The sequence below is a fragment of the Bombus vosnesenskii genome, unplaced genomic scaffold, assembly GCF_011952255.1.
Source record: "Bombus vosnesenskii isolate JDL3184/JDL3185 unplaced genomic scaffold, Bvos_JDL3184-5_v1.1 scf7180000013264, whole genome shotgun sequence".
Taxonomy (NCBI): Eukaryota; Metazoa; Arthropoda; class Insecta; order Hymenoptera; family Apidae; genus Bombus; species Bombus vosnesenskii.
In genome coordinates this window covers 6,534,322-6,559,126 of record NW_022882924.1, presented here as the reverse complement: position 1 = coordinate 6,559,126, position 24,805 = coordinate 6,534,322, and the positions used below count along the sequence as shown (strand labels likewise).

Sequence of the window (24,805 nt, the reverse complement as noted above, 5' to 3'; positions counted from 1 at the left end):
CATAAAGTTTACGCAATATAAATTTCATCAGTGAGTAATTGCTTGCTTAACAAGTTAATTTAACAAGATTTTCCACGTGGAGAATTTAAGGGTATTCCACATCTCCTAAAAAAAGAACATTTCTTCATAAAAATGGCAACAAATTTCAACTTATAAATTATGAATTCTTACATTTGTACCTGAGTAGTAAATAAATGAAATTTTGTAACTAAATTTCTTAAAATCCTTACCATTATAGTCCATCATCGAACTTGGTGTACTACTGATATCGCTGCTACCATCATCGAACACGCGTCTCTTGGTCATCAAACCGGGAGGTAAAGAACCAGGTCCTGATGGCGACGGAAGATGCCTCATGCTACCCATGCCCGGACTCGGCGCTCTCCTAGGAGGTGTAGCTCTGCCCAGTCCGCTGTCCGTATCTGTGTATCGACACATCATACCGTCTTGATCACTACTCGAACCTGCGAACGCAAGCTCGGTATATGAAGATAGAAATAAAAAAAAAAGACTCGAACGTATGTGTCCGTCCACGAGATAAAGGACTAGAGATACGGCCTTTCAACAGTCAGTCCAATGTATAATACGTTTATACCCATCCAAGCAAGAGGAATTTGAACGGAATCAATTTTATTAATTACTAAACAGTTACTAAACAGTTAGTCCCTGATACGGATTGTGAGATATTAGTCACTTGTTAGACTTACGAAGGACCTTCAAGAGTATCCATCTTCATAGCTTGCGTCCAATATAAAAACTTTGAAAAATATATATCATACAAATATTAAAAATTTGTTTTCTTTTTAATTCTATGTATCGTCTAAGTTGTTCAAATAAAACAGTAAAACTTTTCATGATTCTAAGATAATCTAAGGAACTATTTATTCGAGGAATTTCGAAAACCATAACGATCCCGACAATTTGACTCAGATACTATTTTATCTAACACTTTGTAAAACGCGACGAAAAAACAGTGGACAATTTCATTTGTGGTAAAACATATGATTGCTAGTAGTAATTTTGCGATTTTAGCGGACAAACGAAGCATAACAAATTCATCTATAGACAGTATAATCCGTTAAATGCAGTAGTAAATGTATTAACTCATGCAGCACTTATGAGCTCTATCGAGAAATATAATGCTCTTCGCTAAGATGAATTTACTATGCTATATTACCATAATACCTGGAAATAAAAATAGAGAGGAATGACAGAACAAATACATATTCAACATAAGTGATGGATAAGATGATACAGGACCTAAATGTGAGTCAGAGTGAAAGGTTATTATATGGAAACTGGAACCACCAACAATAATCTGAAAAACACTGAAAACATTGGTACCCATAACCAGTGCTGTACAACAATAAGCCCAACAAGCATCAACTTAAATTTAACTGCAGCAAATGAGTTATCCTGTGAATGAGAATCAAAATTTTATCTGCTCATAGAGGAACATTTTAAGAAGTAAAGACAATTTAAAAAAAAAAAAAGGCTGGGAAGCGCTTATGTATCATTTATCTCTCAAGCAATAGAATATAAACATAGCAGATAGAATTTCGAACACATCTAAACAATGTGCTGTTGGTGTATGCGTGTAAGTATATCACTGCCACCTGTGCTCCGATCTGCCACCATGCGACTACGTGTATGCTATGTAGCCTACAAAAAATTGGAACGGTGTACGGGACACGTAAAATATACTTTTGCACGATAGAAGGGGGATTAAACGTATTCCAAGTCACTGGTGCTTCTTACCACACAAATTCATCAAGGAATTAGACTTTCTCCCCTTAAAGTTTTGGTAACTCGGGTATTTAGGCCTGCCTCTAACCTGTTGCTGAGGCTCCTGCACATCTGCAATAATGCAATGTTTACCTTGTTACATTCCAAACGCTATGTACGATCAAAGATTAATAGTAGGGGATGCTTCAATCGTACGTCATTGCATCAGGGGCAGAGTCTAACTACGAGCCATGTCCACTAGGAACATCAAAAACTCAAGGTAGCCAGTGCAGGTTGGTGCAGAACAATGTTGCGTTCCAACTGAAAGATGTCTACTATAAGGCGCTACTTAAAAATAAAGTCATACCCTTAAGTAACCTTACTTAGGTAATTTGAAGAATAATCAAATGCTAATGAAATATTCAACATTGTAAGATTCATACGTAGCTGCCCATACCAGTGATACATCCTGCAACGAGTCTACTTTCATCAAGCCAAACGTTTAAAGGAACATGATTTAAGGCATTCTTTCTATAAACAATATTCAACCCACCTCTAGATGTTTTGTAGGAACCACGTCGACCAAGTTGATTCATACTTCGACAAGGGGAGGAACCTCTACCGTCGTCGGGTGAATCTACGGAAGATACTAAAATAGGGTACCTCTATTACAATCAGTTAGTTCCTCTCCAAGACGATACTAAATACTATATATGTTCTTAAGAATATGTTTTGCTACGACATTACATTAATAAACAGATATTTTAAATAAATTTGAAGCATGCAAAATTGTACGAAAAGAAAAGTGCCATAATATATATATATTATATCATTCACACGTTAAAAATGAATAATTTTGAAAAAAAATATTGAACACAATATATCGTCAAGTATTTTCCATCCTTGCTTATATATATTTGATACAATAATATTGCATTTTTTCTGTTATATATGAAGTATATTTGTTATAACTAATTAATTTGGGAATATTTCCATAAATTTTGCCGTCAAATATTAGAAGCAGCAAGTATAAACAAAACACTCCAATCAGCATGTTAATAATCATAGGACGACATTTAATATTCCAATAATTTGTTACTTGTTTAGTTCTTCTTATGCAAAGCTAACAAATATATATATATGTGATGTTTTAGATATATACGCGAGTCAGAGAGTGTGTGTTGTGCATACCCCTGAGACTGCCGCCCCGATAAAGAGGGCCGGAACGTCGTTCATCAAAATGGGCAGCAGTGAGACTGTCCTGCGAGCCTCGGTAGTAATCTCGCCTCATCGTCGGAGAAGTCAGCGACGCTACAGTAAGTGTGTTAGTGCAAAACAATCAGCTCGAAATTTCTTTACTATTCTAGTTTATTCAAATGAGTATCTAGGTAATGTATGAGATCAGTTCGCTGTGTAATGTTTCCGTCTGGAACGATCGACGGATAAACTAGTATAGCCGAAAAAATTTAGAGCTTATGGAATTGTGACTGGGTGAGCTCCCATAAAACAAAAGAAAACAAGAAAATCAGTATGAAAAACACGACGTTACCAAAGAAAAAAAAATTAGATCTTTCGGATTTGAATTTTCGCCATGCAGAAAATAAATGCAATTACATTACAACACTAAAAAACTGTTACTATTAGATTATAATAAAGGAGTATACTTGTTACGATAGCAGTGGTAACTGTTATCTTGGAGGTGACTTAATACATGTGCAGTAATATATGTTAAAATATGTTGGTCATTACATTATATAAATAACAATCATTTTAACTATATGTATCCTATTTAACTTCCTCTCCAAGAAACACTGATCATTGCAGCGAATAATTGTTTCACTACCAAATGTTAGATTCGTTATTATACCTGTACTTAGATTAGAAGAGGAACCCTTCTTTCCACGGCTCGGCGTAAGAGCTCCAGAATCCAATTCCGTACCAGCATCCACATGAATCGTTTTGGGTCGAGGTCGAGTTGTTGCAGTCTTGTTACGCAATTTCGTTGGTTTTATTGTATTAAGAAGTTCTTTATCGATAACCTTGCCCTAAGTAATAGTAACAATTTCTAGCAATTAATTCAATTAAAACACTATTGATGACAGAAAACTTAGAAAGAGCACTCACTTCTCTTTCTGCCTCTTCTATTGCTTTCTTTACTTTATGTTGTTCTAAAATAGCTGCCCTTCGTTGCCTTTCCTCTTCCTTTTTACGAGCTCTTTCTTCTGCTTTCAATTTTTCTTGTTCTCGACGAGCTTGCGCTTCTACCTCTTTTCTCTCTTTCATCTCTTCTTGTTGCTGCCTTCTTTGTAATGATAAGAGCATTATACGTTCTTTTTTCCGTTCCATTTCATCAAGAGAATTCTACAACAATATTCCAATAACGTGTATGTAAGGTAAAAGAAGAAAAAAAGATTGTACAGCGACAAAATTCATGCGAAGTTTATCGCATAACTTACTGGATCAGGATTTGCTAATTGATTTCCAATTATTAAACCAACTCCAGATTGTCGACTCTCTGCACTCATCTCGTGCCGTTCTCGTTGCTTTTCTCTTTCCCCTTCTCTTTGTATTTCTCTATCTCTAATTTCTTGCCGTTGGAAGTCTCTCTCGTCTATCTGACGCTGCTTTTCTCGATCAGAATCTCGTTGAATTTCCAGCTGTTTCTGCCTATCCATAACAATCGCAGAAGGAGAGTCAGGACGCATCGTAAAATCTTCACTGTCAACATATGAAGATACGCCTCTTTCCTAAAGAAAAAAAAAATTACATATTTATCATATACATAACACGTCCTGTATACGAATTCTAAAATTTTAAAATTATCATTACATATTTACCTTTTTAGGGGATGTCCTTTTCACTCTAAGGGTTGGTTTTGGTTTCTTCGGTGCGTCATTATCAAAGCAGATATAAAATCCTTTTTCACCAGCATCCGTTGGATCTAAAGGTGTTACCTCTGGTGTACCTGATGGAGATGGTGTGGCTTCTCTTAATGATGGATGGGGTTGAAATGAATTACGTGATATTGAGGGTCTAGTTGGTGATGGAATTCTATATGTGCGGCTGCCGGACGTGATGTTTAAACCTCTTATACCTCGTGTAAGCTCATCATCATTTCCTTTAAAACACATGAATGAGTGAACAAAAAGAGGATGAAAACAAAAACATAAACGTAATGAAATTTTTGAAGATATTACACGTGATATGTTTTTAGGTGAATGGAAAAAAAAAACACTTACCAATAAATGATATATTCTGAGGCTTCATATCATCAACAGGTGGAGCTGGAACAGGTGCATGCATTGCAGTAATTTGTCTTTTTTCGGTAGGGCTTTCACACTTAATCGGTATATGATGTACAGTTGGCCTTTTTGGTTCAGGACTTTCACTCATTAACTGACTTATTCGATGAACCTACATAACAAAATTGAGGATAGAAAATTTGGTAGCGACAATATTAATATAATATATAAACTGTCAAACTGTCACAAATAAACGAACCTTATAATGATAACTATACGAATTAGTAAAACTGGATGAATGAAAAAACTGCATTTTTGGTTGTATAAATCTTTTAAAAAGGCAGGTAATTTAAAAAAGGGAGAGGTGCGCTCGAACGTCGAAACTTCAATCCGAGGAGCGTCTGCTATACTAGGTGTGAAGAGAGTATCTATAAATGTGCATTACATCACTAACTGGTTCCATGACAGTTTCTTACATATACACATACATGTATGAAGCAATTCATTTACTATCTAATTGACCAAAAAAGTAGCGAATAATATACAATCTTAACAATAAAACAAAACTTCTCTGTTAGTTTAAATTACTATTATGAAAATATATATAGTTATTTATTTTTTTTTTTTGCATACGTAAAATATGGATTTTATTTAAAATACATTAATTAAAACAAAGCTTGATAAATTGGACTTCAAGAATTTAAGATATATTTTAATATTGCTTCCATAAACAAAAAAAAAATTTAAATAATACTTACATAAAAATAGAAATAAAAATTTTTCCTTGTGAATTATTCAAAAAAGTAAAAATCAAATCATTATACTCACAGCATTGCGATGTTGTGGACTAGCAGAAGATGGTGGTGTTTGATTAAAGATAGATGTAGATGATGGATATGTAGGACCAGGATGACTCATTTGATTATTACAAAGACTATGATCTCCACCATTGAGGTACCTCGGTTCTTGAGGAGTATCATGTAGAACAAATCCTTTCTGTTGAGGTGGATGCGTTCCCCAATTTCGTGTATCTTGATATAAGCGCATATCTTGTTGATAAGCTACACAAAGTTTTGAAAGATTTATGTTAAAAATTATGAAAACATCAATAGATTAAATCTTAGGCTGTTATAATGTACATACGTGTTGGTTGAGTACTATATCGTGGATCCATTGACTGTTGATAGCCCACAGCAGCCATTTCATTTGCTAAGCTTTGAGTTGGAGGTGGTTGACCCCACATTCGTCTTTGCAATTGGGGTTGATCATGTAGATAGAACTGAGATTGCTGAGTATCTTGTAATTTGGATGTTAATGGATTTATAGGCGCCATTCCAAAATTCTAAACAGGAAAGGAAAAAAGATATAAATGTTTTAGATGTTATTAAAAAATAGCTAAATTAAGGAACTGGAAAATAGTACATACTTGCATATGTTGTTGACTAAGACTTTGCAACTGCTGAAACTGTTGCTGTATTTGCTGTTGATGCTGTGTCATTAAATGCTGCTGCTGTATTTGATTTTGCTGATTTGCTAAACGTTGTATATCAGCTTGTATTTCACTAAGACTGTTATTCATTCTGCGAAAAGGTGTACATATTCTTTTTCAACAGATTTGATAAAACGAAATCTTTGTATATTATATAATGAAAATGTATACTAACTGTGATATAGATTGATGATATTGCTCAAGATCCATGTTCTCAATATCTGGAGTGCGTCTTGTTTCAATAAATGGGGCGTTACCGTCATGCTCTAACCATTTATGTTCAACATCCCGAACATCCTCACTAATTTCCTATGATCATTGGTACAAATATTGAATGATTATTTGGAATATGTAAAGAATGTATTCTCTCATAATATTAATATACTGCACACCTACAGGTACATTAGTTATTTTGTATTTTATCCATTTCTCAATATCTAATAATTAATGACAATCTTGCAACATAATATATGTATATCTTTTGACATATGCACAAATATTTCAATTAAAAATAAATAATATACTTGTAGATGTATAAGTAAACTGGAGTTTAATGTGTGTGAACAATATAATATTATTGGTGATCATTTAAATTGAAGATCCGTAATATTGATGACCTAAAGCTTAGAGTCAGTTTATAAGTCATATTTTTCTATAATAATTTTAAGAGCTGAAATTGCCTTTCAATGCGATTTTCCCTTGAAGTAGTAGATAAGATTACAATAAACACAGACCAATGTCTACAATTAACTACTGTAAAAATGTACACATATAACAATAGATCAGTCCAGTTCAAAGTATTCATACATACATCACATATGTATTCCAATGTAAGATTGGTTTTGTTAATGTTTTTGTGCTAAAGTATGTTTAGAACACAAGTGTAAAACCACCACCACAAACAATAAGTTCAAATCAAATTTCAAACACGTCTCTATAGATTTTTATCCAGGGAGTGTTTAGTACTGTACCATGCGTTCCGAGAGCGATATTGTACAAAATTGCATTGAAACGTGGGAACAGAGTAGCAAACTTGATCAAAGACCACAGAATGCATTGAGACTGTTTCGTTTTCCTCTATGACTAAATGTAAGCAACGATAAGCAGAATAATCATACGTTGTTAAAAAAAAAGACTCAATTGAAATTATTTTCTGATTAAAAGAAATTATAGAAAGCACATTTTCTATCTTACTTGCAGCGTACTAAGGCAATTATTATTATTATTGCTCTTTACTTGTTTCTTATATTAAGAATTAAAAATAAGAGATTAAAGTCCTTTTAATGATATCTTTAAAAGCAAAAGTACAAAAGAAGTTAACGAATGTCTAGAAGCCATACATAAGCCATGTATGTAAATTGCTAGACGAATCAGCAAATATTTCTCTTTCAAATGTTCATCTACAGGAACACTGTTGTATAATATCGTACCTTGAGCGAGAAGGGTCTCTGTGGTTTTTCTTGAGAGGGTTGTTGGGTTACGGGGGTCGTCTCGGAAACACTTGTCGGGGTCTCCCCCGAAGATCCGGAGGTTACAGGAGTGGGGGGACCAATTTCAGCCGGACTGTCCCCCCCAGACGTTGATGAAGAGGGAGATTTAACCTTACCCTGCAACCAGCCCAAGCACCGTGCCTTGTTAAGTACTTGGAGTCCGCATATGCTGAGTCCAATATGTCATCAACCACCACACCATGGTCGGACTTCTCCGCAGCCAAATATATACGTTACATTCAAGCACTAAACGCCAAAGCCAATTCAAAGACTTGCAAATACTTAATTGCCAATAGCTTTCTTCGCTATTGCACGACTGAATAATTCTTTTTAAGTAAGTACGATAGAACTTCCATAGTGCACAATGTTCCCAACTAAAGTGAATGAGTAAATACGTATCTGTTTATCTGATTACTTGAAGAACTTGAAAAAAAAACATAGCGTTTTTACTGCCTTTATCTTCTACATTCTCAGATATAAATTATCTTTTACTAGGAATTACAATTCTTATAATTTGATTTCGTCTATATTTAAGATTTTTCAGTTTTTCTAAATTTAATATCGATAGATGAGAAGTAAGTCAATTTGAATATAACTTTCTCGGTTAAAAGTTGCTAATTACTAATGTAAAACATGCATACCGTCACCAAATTAATTTAAACGATTACTTGTTTATTACTTATATTACTTATTTAGAGATATTTTTACATAAACATGTATAAAGCGGAGGAACGAGAACGGCATCCAAGGAACTGATAATCTATTTTATTATACAAAGTGTGTAGTCTACGTTCAATTTTATAATTCTGTAATAATAGAACTTTATCATATCAGCATGCACTTACCACCAAGTACAGCTGAAAGATAAGAAAGAAAAACGTATTACAATAGTTTAGCTGGCAATAAAGATTATCTGCATTAACCATGATAGGCATCAAAATTATATCACATTTGCAACTACACACAAAGATTCATTGCTCCAGAAGCTAATGATATGACAGAAATATAGATGTTACGGAAAGAAATTAACAAGTATCGAAAAATATGCGGCATTTACCTGAAATAAAACATTATTATCGCAAGCTCACTTACAACGCTACTTCACAGTAATTGAATATAGTAATACAGCCAGTTATAAAATCAAATAAACGTTATAGAAGCAAATATATAATAAATATCGAATTGCTTGTGGATCTAAACAAATTTCGTTACAGAAGAAAAAGAAACTGTTCGACGTTCGATACAATATAATTATGCATTGCTCTATACTAAACACCCGTGGCAAAATTTCAAATACCTCATGGCTGTATTCAATGCTCTGTTTCGTTTCGATTTATCTCCTTTCCCCTACTCTTGTACGAGAACAATCGAAGATTAATTCCTCCGGGATACTAAGTATAATTAGAAACGAGAAAACGAAGCACATATACGCTCTCTAAAAATACTTATTCTCATATCTTATCAATGATGCATCTTCCAATGAAAGAAACAAATCATTAAAGAGGCCATGAAAGTGATCTGGCTGAAATTCGATCGTGAGACTTTAAAAAATGGGAAACGCGAAGTTCGCGATCATCTTTTCGAGCGTAATCACGTATTTTACCTTCGTGACAGCTTGCAGGAACGCAGCTTTGCCCACTTTCTGCCGTTGTTTCGACATCACGACTTCCATCCTCCTCTTCTCGTTTTCTATGTGGCGTCGTTTCTCCTCCAACTTCAATCTAATATTATTCAGTTGTGAGGCCATAATCGTGTTACCTCCGTTCTCGTCTGCTAGCACGATTACATCGTTTATTCCATTAATATAGGAGGAACTATCTAAGTCATGCGCTTCTTCAAATAATAAATACATACCAACAGAATGTTGTTCCATCTGTTGAGATTGTTGGTTGCTCTGTTGCTGCCACGTGGTCGTATTCGGTAACGTGGCGAACGTCGTTTTCTTCTCACCATTCCTATTACCATTGGTCTGACCAAGTTTCTTATTCGACAGATTCGACTTGCTGTCGTCGCGTTCTTGTTCCGTGTAGGTCAAGTTGATCCCTTTCTCAGAGCTCTGCCTGCTTAAATTCGCGAAGCTGGCTAACTTGGACGTATCCCCGTCCGAATTAACGTTCTCGCTGGAATGTAAAATTTGCTTGAGCGCGACGTTGTCCAAGCTAGAGTTTGAGGTCTGCCTTCTTAATCTCGGCGGTTCTTCCTTATCGTATCCGTTATCTGATAAAATATGCTGCACTCCGCTACCGTACACATCCTGAACGCTAGATCTTGCTGGTAGTGTCGGCTCTGTGGTGCTCCGTTTGCCAATGTGCGCGCCGACCTCCTTGTCTGGATTTCTGCCGAAGTTGTGTAAATTGTCCTGCACAAGAAACGTCGTCACTCGATCGTTCCCTTTTACTTCTTTTGAATCTGAATAATTGATATCACGTTGGCAGTGATCACTCACCTGAGATCCACCAAAGTTCTCAATGGTCAGCTGAGAGTCATCCGAAACACTGTTACGCCTGGATCGTCGGCCAGCATACGAGCTTCTCCTCTGTTCTTCCCAATTGCTTGGCCGACCAGCGGCATCTACTCTAGTTATAGATTTCTCGTCTGCTACGGAACTTAACGTAGGGATGCCTTTGCCACGGTGGACTACGAAACTTTCTTCGCTCCCTGCTCGTCTGTGAAACAATCATAAATCAGAGATAAATTTTCAACGCTTTGATCAGTGTTTGCTATTCACTGATTTCGTATCGAATACTGATAAAGGATAAATTATATTTGATTTATGATTACGTAGCTCTAAGTCTGAAGAAACGAAGCTACAGAGTGTTAGTGTTCGTATTAAACGTTGTTAGAAATACGGTCTGCCTATGTTCACGGAGTGTGAATCAATATTACAAGGAAATGGATTAACAGTTGACTACTAAGAAACTTATGCATTCCGAAAGCGATAAATGTCGTTTGTCGTTCCATATTTTTTGTTAATCTTTATAACATTAGACTATGATCTCTTTACGACAGAGTCTAGCCTTTTCTGAAACGAGAAGAATAAAGATCTGTCTTGCGATATTTTAACCGAATATGCTCTGTATTCTTTTCAAGGATCGTCATACGAAGAGTAGAATATTGAGAATTGTTAGGATTACTTTCGAAATAAGTATAAAAATGAAGCGTGAAAACCTACCTGTCGTCGTGAGAATAATTTTCGGCGGTTTGTTGCAGTGATTGTGACTTCTTGACAGAGGAGGATGACGGTGCTTTTGCAACTAGAAAATAATTCAATGCTATAGCGATCGCTTACGTATGTACCTAAATGATATCAATATCTAAATCAATAATCACTCCTGACGTGTAGGACAATAGAAGTTCAGAAGGATCCTTTAATCGGTGTGAAAACATTAAGTTGCATCATGATACACCGAACGAAACTCACGTGCGAAATTTCTATACACTGTCCGGCAACATTGTCCAACATTGGCGATCGGCCACTGTGCTGTGGCTGCAAGAAAATCGATCGTAACAAATAAATCGTGATCGCGTCACGGATGAAAATTTGTCGCCAGACTATAGAAATTTCGGGACGCACGAGTTTCAGAAACCAATATGTCTATTGAACAAAAGCTAATGTTATCATACACTGGAAAAATGTACACTCGTCAGATGGGTAAAACGGTTAATTAGAGCTAACAGACTAATCTCTAGCTGTGTCTAATCGTCGTGGTAATGTGTCACACAAAAAGAAAGTCGACCAAACCCATTCAAAACGAACGAAACAAGGGGGGCAGAAATAAAAATAGGTACAAGGATCACCGAGCAGACACAGAAATACAAAACACGCAATAACGTAGACGATGTACGTTGCAAAACAAGTATACCAACTTAATATGGAGTGGATATATTAATGAATCGTTGAGATTTCTTCCTGTATCAGTGAATATGATATAAGACAAAGAGGAGGCATCATGCAGAACGAAAGGAACGGAAAGCTAACGACAACGCAAGCGGCAACCAAACGATGAGAACGAACGTTTATTAATACTTCTTTTTTTTTTTTTAATCACAAAAATGCGCAAACACGTATTCTTCATGCAGTCCTAATAGTTAGAAGATCGCTACTCCATCATGGCATTAAATGGTACGCAAAATAATACGATTAGTAAGAAGCAGAGTGCGCCTAATAGTTATCTGCGCTTTGTTACATAGCTAAATCTAAACATCTGGCCACGTTTTAAATGCAGAACGCATTTTTCATTCGCTTGTTTTTCCTTTTTTTTTCTTTTCTTTCTCTTCCCTCTCTTTTTTTTTTTTTTTTTTTTTTTTAATTAATTATCATTAGTAGTAGTATTCTTTTACACGTGATAAAAATATGGACACATTTTGAAACAACTCGTTCGATCGTTCCTGAGTCGAAGTACGTATTTTACTTTCAGCTTGTTTCAGTTAACGTCCTTCTTATGCGTAGGATACAGACACGCGATAATATTGTTACTACAACGATGACAAATCCGTCAATGGAACAAAAATCGAGACGTACTGTGCGATCTTGGAGAAAAGATTAGACACGTAAAAAGATCGTGGATATCGTTCCATCGTTCCCGAAATCATTAGGAAACCAGTTATTAAGAAAAGTAACTCTACCGTACAATACCTGCGCGAACATTGAAATACCATTTTTTACGTGATTTACGACTTAAACGTCAATTAGCGACGTCGAGTTTAATCCATCACGTTGTTCGAAAAGTTCGTAGCGTTTCTAACAATCGATATGAAATTCAGCTGTTCTTCGCGAGATCAGAAGAGAATTTTATGAGAAACTTCTCTTAAATAACGAAATGCTTAATTGGACGAAATATTGTTCGTAGTACGTTAAATATAATGATCAAAGGAAACGATCAATTTACTGGGAAATTTATTTCGAAATGATCAATAGAGAAAGCTTTTTTGTTCGATAAAACAACGTTGATCCTACTTGTGGGGATTACTATTACAACAACAGTTATTTAAGAGAATTCATTGTTAAGAAGAAAAATGAAAAGTTTAAGAAGAAATATTCGCGATGTTATCCAATAGAAAATCCCCATTTCCTCCCTTTGAATATGCTACAAATTTTTCGAACAACTCAATGGTATAATAATTTGATTCTAGAGAAATTAGTTTAATTAGTTTAATTTATCATTAACTATGAGTCCTTATACTTTAATCGTCAAACTCATTTTAACAATAATATCTCTTTGTGCATTGATAATTACATTTGTTTCCTCTATATACAGAGCGTTCCAGGTTTCCTCGATGAGATACAAACATAGACTAGCAATTACCTGATTTAACAAGTTCTAGCAAGAATACAAAATAATGATATTCTAATGATAGAATGTTCTTCTTATCTTTACCGATAGAACGTGGTACAGTTTAACAGAGAAAACCTGAATCCGCTCAGTATGGCAAATCTACCTTTCATTCTAAAATTCGCGCACGTATTCACAGTACCTTTGTCACTCCATACTCAAAGGAAAGGGAAAATGCGTCGCATTTAAAATGTAGTAAATCTAAAGGAGACCAAAAACAGAAAACCAAGAAAGTTAAATTAAGATAGAATGAAATATTACAAAGTTGAAAAAAAAAATAAAAATAAAATAAGAAGGAACCATCGAAGAACAAACGACAAACTCGACAGGTTGATGATCCCTCGGAAGACCTGAACCTTTTTCATACTCTTTCTCTTTTTCTTTTTTTTGCGTTCGATTTTCTTTTTTTTTTTTTTTTTCATTCGAACCGACACGTCAGTCGGCGAAACGCGATTCAGAGAAGACCACCTAGTTTCATGATTTTTGGTTGTTTGGTAACGTGTGGGTACCTGTGAAGCCTGGCGCGGATACGGAGAGGTTGCTTCTCAGATCAGGTATCGGAGCTATAGACTGTGGCAGACTTCTTTTATGAGCTACGCCATGACTATTGCGCGGGCAGGCTGCACCCGTCACCGCACCGTATTCGTTCATTGGCAACCGGAAGTTGACGAAAGAAGAAGGCGAGGATAGCGTTGTTGTCAAGCATCAAGAAGGTTACGCCATAGAAATATATGGAAATATTACAGTTTTACATTAAGTGATATAATTACGTGGAGGATCGTCGCTGTTGATTTGTTCTTTCTTTCTTTTTTCTTTTTCTTTTTTTTTTTTCTCTTGCAATTGTTTCTCCTTTCTTTAAAGTAAATTTTATTATTAATCGTGAAACAATATATAATTCGACTTAATTTTTGTCTTGCATATATCCGTCTAAAAAGATACAGATGCGTTTATTAGTCGCTGCTAAGGACCTGGATCTCGAGACTGGGAACGAGTGTGTGTACTGACACTGATAAAAAGCGTGATACCGTTCCAACTGCGAGCAATATTCCGTTTCGTTGATTTACGATTCGTTAGATAGTAACAGGATACGAAATTGTATACAGATAGCGTGTGGGGTATTAGAAAAATTCTGTCGCGCGTTGTTTTCCAGGATAGAACAGAGCATCGAAACAGCAACGTGATACACTTATTATAACTTATTGAAAATAATTCTTGGCTCTTTAGAATAGTCATAAAAATGTGTATGTGTGTACGCTTGAGTTTAGATCTTGTTTGTTCAAAATTAATAATAATTTAGTAACTTTTAGTAATCTTAACTCGAAGAAATGAATTAAGATCACTGTATCGTTCGTTACTTAACCGCGTGTACAGAAAGAAGCATAAATCATCTATCTTTAGCACCGAAGATAGTTGGTTTATTTCTTCCAGTCTGCTCACTGATAAAACTTTCAAGCTTTTCGTCGGTAGCGTAGAATGAATTACACGAAGCTTACACGCTTATTGAACATAGTTATGAGACAAAACTTTGCTAAGACGTTTTCTTAACCTTATGATACGTGCGTAACAAATTTTGTACAAATATACAAGTACAGATTGCTCGCAACAGAAGCGGAATTCCATGGAAAAAAAGTATAATTAAAAATAAATTATAGAACGGGTAAGTCCAATACAGAATGTACGCAGCCTTCACCAATCACATTAATCCGATACCAAAATTCATTAGCCCTTCCTGATCAAAGGATGCGTTCATAGTGTCGAACAAGTCTCTCCAATGCTTTTTAATCGGGAATCGCCATTCTCGTCTTGAATACTTTACGTACCATCTAAGAACTGCATCGCCCTTTCCTCGCCTGGATAACGTACACATTTCGCCGGATGAATTTCCAATACGTTGTACATGTCCGCCAAGAAAACGACTAAATTTTGCTTCATGCACCTGGTATGGAAAAACGAATTATTTAAATGACCTGAGAAACTTTGCTGTATGTGCTAGTCGTTGCTAACAACGCTGGAGTAAACAACGTTTCACGATGCTAATCAAAATTAACATTACTAAGGTTTTTTTATGGAGAAAGTTCAATTGAAAGAATTTGATCGATATAAAGTTCATGTAGAACAATGAGATTGAACTTCATTTAAGAATAATATAAATTAGGTAGATGTTGACGAAAAAAAGTCATCTTCGATTTGCATAATTTTTTAATATGCTGTCGCAGGTCATTCTGTGTAGTATCGCGAGGGTATTATTTGGGTGAGACCGTTTATTAAAAAGTTATTATCAAAACAATTTATATTTAATAGAGTGTGAGTAACAGAGGCTTATTTTCTTAGGTAACCCACGTCTAATCCAAACGCATTTCTAATTGATACCACTCTATCAAAATACAAAATAATTTTACTTTCTTTTATAAATAGATAATTTGTAATAAAAAAAAACTCTTTTTTAGAACAACTTTTTAACAGACGGCGACCCTCAAAACTTTCGCAACGCTGGTTAGAGCAATGACCCTAAGAACATATTAGAAAATGATGGAAATCGAAGGTCCTCTTGCAAATAATTATCGTATATTACAAAGAAAATTAAGCACATTAATACTACTGGCTACAGGAGAATTGATTTCCTTTCGATAGATCTAACATTCTTTCGAAATAATACTAAGCTATTGATAGAACCAGTTACCATTGAGAAACTTATATTTTCCAGTTTGCATGTCGAGTTACTATAAAAAGCTCGAAAAGCTAAAAGTAATAAAAAGCGAAGTGAAAGTTAAAAATCTCACGATCTTCGATTAATCTGCGACTCTTACCCCCTCATATACGTCACGTCTTCGGGTAGCATATGAAAAATGGAATAGGGTAAGCATCGGTTACAAAACGCGTGGACCAGCGACAAGTTGTGCAGCGCGTCCGCGACCGACGGTCTCTTCGACACCCTGATGTCCATCCAATTGAGCTCGCCGGGGCAGTAGAAGGCCACAACGGCGGCAAGGCCGACACCATCGCATAACGATTGGAAGTCCTTGGCAGCTGGCAGTTCTGGCAGTCGCGTTTTATCACCAGCACCTTCCTCCGCCTGGATCTTGGCAATCAACGCGTTTGATGCGTGGCTGATCCAGAGAAGAAGTCCTTTCTCGTGGTCCGCTGGCACATCCACCTCCGCCTGAGGGTCGAACCGCCGGATCGCCGAAACTACTCGATCTCCAGTCACTACTTCCTTCGCGTACAAGACCATCAGGCCCTCTATCACAGCCATATGCGCGGACTGCAAAGAGATATACGACTGTCAGATTCTATCGTGGACAGAATATTTAATGGAAAGAGAATTTATTTGAAAGATTTTATAGCAGCTGCTATACTCTGTAATTTACGTAGATGTTAATACCAAGAGAAGGAGAGTGGAAAGGAGGCGAGAAATAACAGGACCAAAGGGAGTACTGTGTGCAATATAAATCAGAGGACGGTATGAGTATAGTACGGAGGAATAAGTTACAAGGATTATTGTAAAACAAGTTCATTGTGTGGCCTTCTGGCACCTCGAATTACAATAAATATCTATCTGTTTTATAGTGGTTGTAGCATAGTTATAATAGGCCATAAGAGGAACTCGATTTACAATTATTTTCCCTGTTGCCTTGCGCTCAATTGGCATTTATTTTACCCTTCATAAATCTTTTATATTCAGATGTGTCGCGTGGTTACGTATGTATCTTATGTGTGATTTATTGTGCGTTCGTTAGGACAGCAAACTGATACGGTTTTAACAGAGATAGATCAATCGGAATTTTATTCATACGGCATTGTAATTAGAGTTTTGTATGTTTAAAGATGGTATGGGGAACAAATTAGATTTTTTTGTTGAATATTCTTTATTTTCTGACGACTGAGATTTCGAAGGAAATATCTACGCGTAACTATCTATTTGATGTTTCATTTTCCAGATTATAATAGATTTAGTAATAATAATAACAGTAGATTTCTAAATAATTAAAAGTATATTTTTTCCTTGATTTATTCAAAGCTTGACAGTTTCTCGTACTTCCAGTTTTAACGTCGAATAGACATTATCTTACAGTTTCGGAATATTTTTCTCAAGTATTTTATGCTAATACCATTTTCGTTCGCGTATCATCACGATCGCGTGTTTAGAGCGCGGTCGTAAAAATTCGCGAAAGTGCAACCGAAAAAGTTCACTTCATCTTACCATCTTGAGTGGTGAATTTTGAATGAGAATCGTTTCGGTGAGTTGAGTATTGTTTGGCTCCGCGAGGTAAACACCCTTTCTGGCCAGGGCTTGGAGAATACCGCAATGATTCTGATTGTGATAATTTGGATCCGAATAGATGTTCGCCAGCGCCAAACAGTATAGTTCCGCATTGGAAAGTGCGTGGACGATCTGCGGCTTCAGGTGTTCTTGGTTCTGAAATGAAACATTTTAATAAAGTTGTGCGAGTTGTCTACGAACGACAAACAACTTCGATAAATCTTGTCTCTTTATGAAAATTTCTTACACAGAGGAAAAAACACACCTCGGAATGTCCGTCATAATTCTTACTAGATAAAACAAATCTCCCTGAGAAGATATACGCTTGTACAGAAATCCGCAATCTAATAATTATCCATTCGAACGTAGCCAATATTGAAAAAATAAAACAAGAATTTCAGACGCAATTTACTCAATTCTCATGAACCGTTTCCTATAAAAAAAAAAAAAAAAGAAAGAAACCTCTTAAATTATGAAAAGGAAACAAAAAAATTTCTAAGCAACAAAAACTCAAATTAAAAGAAGGAAAGCGGAGAAAGGAAGAAAATAGCGGCTGCAGAGAAATCAGGTTCGTGTCAAAGCAGATCTGCTCGTAGCGGCAGCTCGAAACACAATACCCTGTGTCGCATAGGTTGGCCGCAACCGCATAAGAATATCCGGCAGGCACGACGAGCAAATATTAGTATTCCGTAATTTCCGGCGTAGTGCGCGGAAATGCGAAGAACTCGAGACGATGCATCGTAGTAACGGAAATACACTGGTCGTCGCTATTGTCGCTGAACTATCGCGGAACAACACGCGCCACGCGTCTAACCAACCAGGATAACGCTTGTAAAAGAAGGAAGAAAACATGCAGAATGCAAGAGAAAGAAATTTGAATAATTTCCCTTGAAACGTGAAAATTCTGTTCGTTAAAGTATGAGATAAAGTTTGCTAAAGGGTGAGATTGGAACATAAAAGTTCGAGATTTCTGATAAAGGTCGCGTTCTTATGGCTATTCCTTGATACGAAGACATTGTCAAACTTGTAACACGTAGCATAAATTTAAATTGTAGTTTTTGGTCTTTGATAGGTTAATTGGATAATTAACGATGTTACCATGAATACTTATCATTTCACGATAATCTCGGTTCACCTAGATTTCAAGATGCCCGCAAACTAGATCGCGAATATCCAGATACCTTTACTCGAATCGTCAACTCCAAGCGGACTTGAAGCGTCGCCGCGAAAACTCGTTTCTCTCTTTACGATTCTGCCTCGTACAGAAAAGAAATTGGGACAGAATTGATGTTTCGTCGGTCAGCGGAGCTTCGGTCGAGACAACTTTACGATAGAAACGTGAGGTTCTTGCGGTTTGTTCCAAGTTCCATATACGTACAGCGCAGAAAAAGTTAATCCCTTTCCGATTGTTACTGCCTCTCGCTTTATATGCCATACAAACATGTTTTTTTTACTTTAAGTTACTTTTCGAAATGTGGAAATAACACCGTGGTGTTTGGTTGAATACTCAACAGGGGAAGCATTAAGTATGGAATATTTAATTATTACGTTTGCAATAGTTTTACGTCCTTTATCATTATCTCTTTATTAGCTAATAAATAATTCATATTCGCTAAGAAGCGACATAAATATGATAATTCGACATCTTATATCTTTTACAAGTTAGTCTTTCATAAAATTAATCACTTTTTACCACATTAAAATTAATTTAAAAAAACCATAAAAAGCCCAAAAATTTGATATGTTAAATAATTTGCTATACAAAGAATTACTATTGAAAAAAATTATACAACTGTCTGATTTATTTCAAATGCTTAATGTAAATTACTTTGGCGACTATTAAATTACATATTAAAGATTTCTTTAAAAAAAAAGTACATCAAACAATAAATAAAAGATAAATGGTTTCTAAAGTATACCTAAATATATATATCTTGCGAATTTTATTTTTTCAATCTTTTCGTGCGACGCGTCTTACTGAAAAGAGAAAAACACGACGTCATCTATCTAAAAGATAATTACCGCTATGATTTACGCTACATTAATTCCTTACGTAGGCACTTGAAATGACTGAAATAGCCCCCGCTGGCTGTATATATATATAACGGCCAATTAAATCTGCTCTTGGTCCATAAAAAAAAAAGTGGCTCGAAAAATCGATCGTAGTTAAAAGTCTGTTGAAAACGAGCGAGCGAGCAAGTCACTGATCTGAAATAAGTAGAAAGTATTACGTACATTATTTTGCCAATCATTGGAACTTACGCAATCGCTAGCCCGAATCTACACTTGCTGGTACAATTTTACGAACTTCGCTTTTTCCAACGGGAGGAACTCGCAAATCAGCTGTAACAAAAGATAAATCGGCGAGACACAATAGGGAAGGAGAAAAAACGGAAGAACAATCGAAACGATCGATTATCAGATGCTCAGGCTCCGTTCGCACAGGTGAAGAAAGCCGCGACAACTACTCGTTGAAGATGAGCCAGACTCTGGTCTCTATTGTTTCTTCCAGAGAGTCGTAATCATCGTCGGATTACACCTTTGACTTTAAAGGGAAAGCCGAGACTCGGCAACTGGTTATCCGAACGAACGAAAGTTCAAGTGTGAAAAGGATGCGACTAGCTTGCAGATGGTTCATAAGGAAGAGTTATAAGGAAGAAAGAGGAGAGTTCTTGCCGGTTAATCAAGCGATACCGGAGAGATCGTGACTAGAGGCTGAAACATCTATTGTGGCTGAATTCATTATCCTGGAACAAAGAGTACCACGGATCGAAAGTATTTGGTCTTGTCGATGGTTAACGTCTAAAAATGAGGCTCGTGTGTGCATTTTGATTATCAAATTAATTAAATATTGCTTTTACGTTGTAATTGCGTGGTAGGACAGGAACAGTGAACGAGAACAACAAACGACGAAGATGCGCCTTCTCCTTGTGCCGAACGTTTTTGTAATTTAACGACCAAAGAAATACGAATTCCTCGGATATTCGAACGAGCTGACAATTTCCCTAGTCTCTGTCTGAACAAATGAAATCTAATATCATGGAACGCGTTCTCGCGTTAAAAATTCATGTAGTTCAGTGGACAAAAAATATGGGTTTCCCAGATATTAAAAACGAACTGACGATTTCCTTGATCTCTATTTGAACAAATGAAATTTAATATCGGAGAAACGATTGCTCTATTACTCGAATGATCTATCGTACGAACATTTCTGTCTTCTTATTAGCTCGGATACGGGAGGCTCTAGCGCGCTTTCGAGTAGAACCGTTCGATAGCACTTTCCAAGTTCAAGGGTCTCACCTGGCGGCGCCGGAACACCTTGAACAGCTCCCTCTCGGTCGTGAATTTCGAGCGTCTCGAAACAAAGAATCGATAGCTAGCTATTAATTGATTCCGCTTAACGAAACGGCGATGGTCCTCGGCTAAATAATACATCCTGCGATCGAGTCGACAAGGCACAAAAGAAACGTATAAATCAACGCGAACGCTCGTCACGGTACTTCCATGATTTACTGATCGCAGAGAAAGAGGTCGGCTGCGGACGATCGCGCGGTAATTCAATTGCCTTAACTGGATCAACCACACAACCGAAGCTTTCGTGTATGCATTGTACGTGGAATGCCAGATACGGTTGTGAAGTAACAGTGTAACAATCGATATCAGTTTGTTTACTATTACGATACAAGGAATAATTACTCCAAGCGATTACCTATCCTTCGCGCTCTAACGTTATTACTAGTTTCGATATACAATTTTCCTCGATTGCTCGATTAAATTGTACTTCAAACTCGCCGTGATGTTTATTATTTCTATGTAGGGTAATCCAGTAAGAATTAGCGCCGTGAATACCTTTGGTATCGCGAGAGTAGGACGAGGAGTTCTCGAGCAAAAATTGTTTGATATTTCCTTGTTGAAATGGCTACATTTCGAATGCAGAATTATTTCCATACGGCGTTGTACCATGACGAACTATATCGTAGTGATCGATAGGGGCGTTGTTCGTTTCACACGACGAAATATTTCGTCTTACACGGTGATTTGTACCTTTTCATGACGTTCCATGTTTCGTGTAAAAATCTTTCGCGCCAACGAGAGATGAGATTATTTACGTAAAAGAGAGGCACTTGCACGCGGAATTGAAAATATCTGGACGTTTTCAAAACTCGCAAAAACGGAGAATTCTTTGTTACGGCTAATATGCTGCCTCGAGTTCGTCATATCTATGATAAGCAATCTCTCGTTATAACAGATATCCGTGTCATTTCCGAGAAACTTTCCCGAGATTTCGCCGTTCATTATCGAAGTTCGGCGGAAGAATACTTTTCACGGATCTTTATTAGCGTTTGCCGAGTAAAACGTCCAACGACTTTGCGTATACCTTTCACGATGCCAGCAACGGTTTTCTCCGTCACGAAATAACGACGTGTGCCACAAAAGAGTTTTCAGCACGCGTTAAAAATCGCGGAAGAAACCGAGCTACCGCCATTGAGAACCGACATGCCCACCGGGTGTCTTCTCCGAGTTGTCGAATGATACACGGCACTTAGAAAAATTAGAATTTAACCGAAAACGACGATACTTTAAGAATCAAGTAGCTAGACGGAGGTCCTGTCTTCTATCAGCGAATACGACTGATACTTTGATTCTGTTCTCGGAACACTGCTGTTTTAATTGAATGTTTCTGTCGAAAGTTCTTGTAAAGTTAATTAGTCTCGAGTTAAGTGAGTTGAAAAAGTCCGTAGTAGAACCGAAGACAAACTTTCAGTAAAAAAAACACGTAGTTTGTGACGTAATAATTGCTTGAAGATAAAGGAGGGATCATTAATTACGTTGATCAGAAAATTCCAAGTTTAGATTAATTGGAGAAGTTGTAGCTGAAATTTTCAATAATCAATCTTTAACGTGATTGGTAAAAATATTTATACAGTTTGTGATCGACCAACTCTAAAATAACAGAAACGCAAGGGAGCGTTTATCACGTCGATCAGAAGATGGTAAGTTTAGATTAAATCGAAAAGTTGTATGTGATATTTCCAACAACTAATCTTCGACGTGATTCATTTATTTATTATTATTCGTTATTGCATTTCAGTCAATCGACAACTTATTTCGACGCTGTAGAACTGTTCGGTTTCGTTGTTAAAATATTCTCCCTGTGTTTTCAGAACTCGATTCTTACAATCGGTATTCAATTTCTGTCCTGTCGTAATTCAAATTGGCGTTAATAAGAATCCGCGCGTCTCTGTATCGATTATAACGTCAACTGTGGCAGGTGTCTGGTAAAAAATCAGCTCTACTTACCTCATTATCGATATAATACGGATCACGAAGGTTTTCTGGCACTCGGTTGTTGTACGCCTTCGACAAGAGCCATTTTACGGAGGCACGTTGTTTGGCCTGCAACAATGAAAAACAAGAGAAAATCAATAATTATCACTTGGAACGTTCGAGATCGACGTTTGCACTGTCGATAGACAATGACGAATGAATGTAACAAAAACGAAGTACGCGATCGCACTGTTTAGATTTTGCGTCGAAAAGTCCCAGTGCATTTGAAAGCTACGAACGACTGACGGTACTTTGTATCTCATTGTTATCTTCTCAATAATTTTTATTGGACAAAACTCGAAATATTTATAAATTAATAGTATACATATATAATAATATAGACGTATTTCATAAAAATAACAAGTATGACGAGCGCTATTGCGCCGCTTGTTTTTCTTCGCAATCGATCAAGACAAGCGTTGCCGTATTGTTCGAGATTCTTCAACCCTATTTTTTTAAAGACCTCTGGGACTCAAACGGTTAATATTTTTCCATCTTAAAAACCATCGATCTAACTATAAACATATACACACGTACTGCTTGATTTGACACGTTTGATCGAAGAAGATTAACAATATAAAAATGTAATAGCCGCAATAACAACGCGTTGTTCCTTCGTTTCCAAATTCCATGTATTTTAATCATTTTTCCCACTTTCTTCCAATCTCTAAATAAATAAGATAAGATTTGCAAATTACAGACGAATATGTAAGAACATTTGCAACAAGATCGGACGCATCGCAGCTTATTCTGTCTAAGGGTTTGTGTATCGTTTAAAACGTTCCTGTCTATGGCTGTGTAATATTATCTATAGATTACAGAGGATTAAAACATCTTCCTTGCAACAAGGTTGTAAGGTTCAACGACTATCCAGCAGGTGGTACGCTTTCATCGCACTTTTATACCTTCGTGCCTCGTACACTTTCCTTCTAACAATAAGATAAGGCACTTCACCAGCCACTCGAGACGCTTCTTCGCGCCTTATTGTATGGTAAATCTTCAAGCACCGCGCCCTTTTCTAGAATCGAGAGCTGCCCTAACGTGCCTGGCCCGACAGACAAATAATTTTTAAGGAAAGTACATACATACGTAATATACCTTCAATGTGTCGCAGCCAAGCGAATGGCGCATAATTCGTCGATTCGTTTCAACGACGGATATATCCGCTGTGACAGACAATTAATAGTTTGGCAACGCAGTACGAGTTTGTAAATTTCCCGTTTTGCATAATTTCTATCGTCGTATCGAATACAAGGTACGTGAAAAATGGGCAAAAATGTTTGTTTGCCAGTCGACGTAGACTAAAATCAATGTCATCGACGAGAAAGATAAAAATCTTGTCGCGTTTGTGAAAGATGCTCTACCAGTCCTGACCAAATGATCGGTTTCGATATTTTATTTAAAATTGTACATTCGTTATGTTATTTCTGTTGTTCGTCTAACTTCATGTAAATTCTTGTATTATCCGATTAATCAATTTCTCAATTTTTATTGATACGACGATGTCCGCTTCGCGATAACAGGATTAATCACGATTACAGCAACAATTACGTCACTCGTCAATTACGGAGACCGATACAATCGTACGATACAAGTATTTTGAGCGAGGAAGAGCGTCGATTTATAACATTGGGCGAGGCTCGGGAATGTGTGCAAGTTAAAGGGGTCAACGAAGTCCGGCCAATCATTGTTATCGACCCAGCACAAGCATTGTTAGTTATACAGTAGTCATCCTTCCTTTCGTGATAGACGACCCTGAACGGCGCCTTATGTCCCATTTCGTGCGCGGGATGCAACGGAAGCTTCTCCCGTTCCAGGTCGCTCGTGAAAATCCCAAGACGGTGGGAAATTGTTATTTTGTTCGGAAAGTAACAGCGAGAGAGATGGCTCTTTGGAAGCAAATTCACCTCTGTTTTTATTACCTTGGTTTCTGATAT

The 24,805-nt window shown here is 36.6% G+C and overlaps 1 protein-coding gene across 29 annotated transcripts in view; it reads right to left on the bottom strand.

Annotated features, from left to right (window-relative positions):
* The window catches only part of LOC117235194 (patronin), an 86,822-nt gene that overhangs the window by 4,146 nt on the left and 57,871 nt on the right, over positions 1-24,805 (bottom strand). For 2 of the 29 annotated variants that reach the window (XM_033497008.1, XM_033497119.1), the window contains exons 2-25: positions 22,842-22,937; positions 17,481-17,696; positions 16,087-16,541; positions 15,100-15,215; positions 13,789-13,899; positions 11,119-11,200; positions 10,393-10,612; positions 9,801-10,305; positions 9,550-9,719; positions 8,792-8,803; positions 7,887-8,063; positions 6,632-6,765; positions 6,394-6,568; positions 6,111-6,309; positions 5,796-6,028; positions 4,965-5,139; positions 4,563-4,843; positions 4,182-4,472; positions 3,850-4,086; positions 3,593-3,770; positions 2,917-3,036; positions 2,279-2,374; positions 1,759-1,857; positions 231-464 (exon numbers count right to left, since the gene is read on the bottom strand). In XM_033497008.1, coding sequence (XP_033352899.1) covers positions 231-464; positions 1,759-1,857; positions 2,279-2,374; positions 2,917-3,036; positions 3,593-3,770; positions 3,850-4,086; positions 4,182-4,472; positions 4,563-4,843; positions 4,965-5,139; positions 5,796-6,028; positions 6,111-6,309; positions 6,394-6,568; positions 6,632-6,765; positions 7,887-8,063; positions 8,792-8,803; positions 9,550-9,719; positions 9,801-10,305; positions 10,393-10,612; positions 11,119-11,200; positions 13,789-13,899; positions 15,100-15,215; positions 16,087-16,541; positions 17,481-17,696; positions 22,842-22,937 — 4,612 coding nt within the window. Of the gene's footprint in view, positions 1-230; positions 465-1,758; positions 1,858-2,278; positions 2,375-2,916; positions 3,037-3,592; positions 3,771-3,849; positions 4,087-4,181; positions 4,473-4,562; positions 4,844-4,964; positions 5,140-5,795; positions 6,029-6,110; positions 6,310-6,393; positions 6,569-6,631; positions 6,766-7,886; positions 8,064-8,791; positions 8,804-9,549; positions 9,720-9,800; positions 10,306-10,392; positions 10,613-11,118; positions 11,201-13,788; positions 13,900-15,099; positions 15,216-16,086; positions 16,542-17,480; positions 17,697-20,840; positions 20,991-22,841; positions 22,938-24,805 lie in introns of those variants that run through there. The other 27 variants (XM_033497065.1, XM_033497033.1, XM_033497142.1 and 24 more) reach the window with 27 other exon arrangements.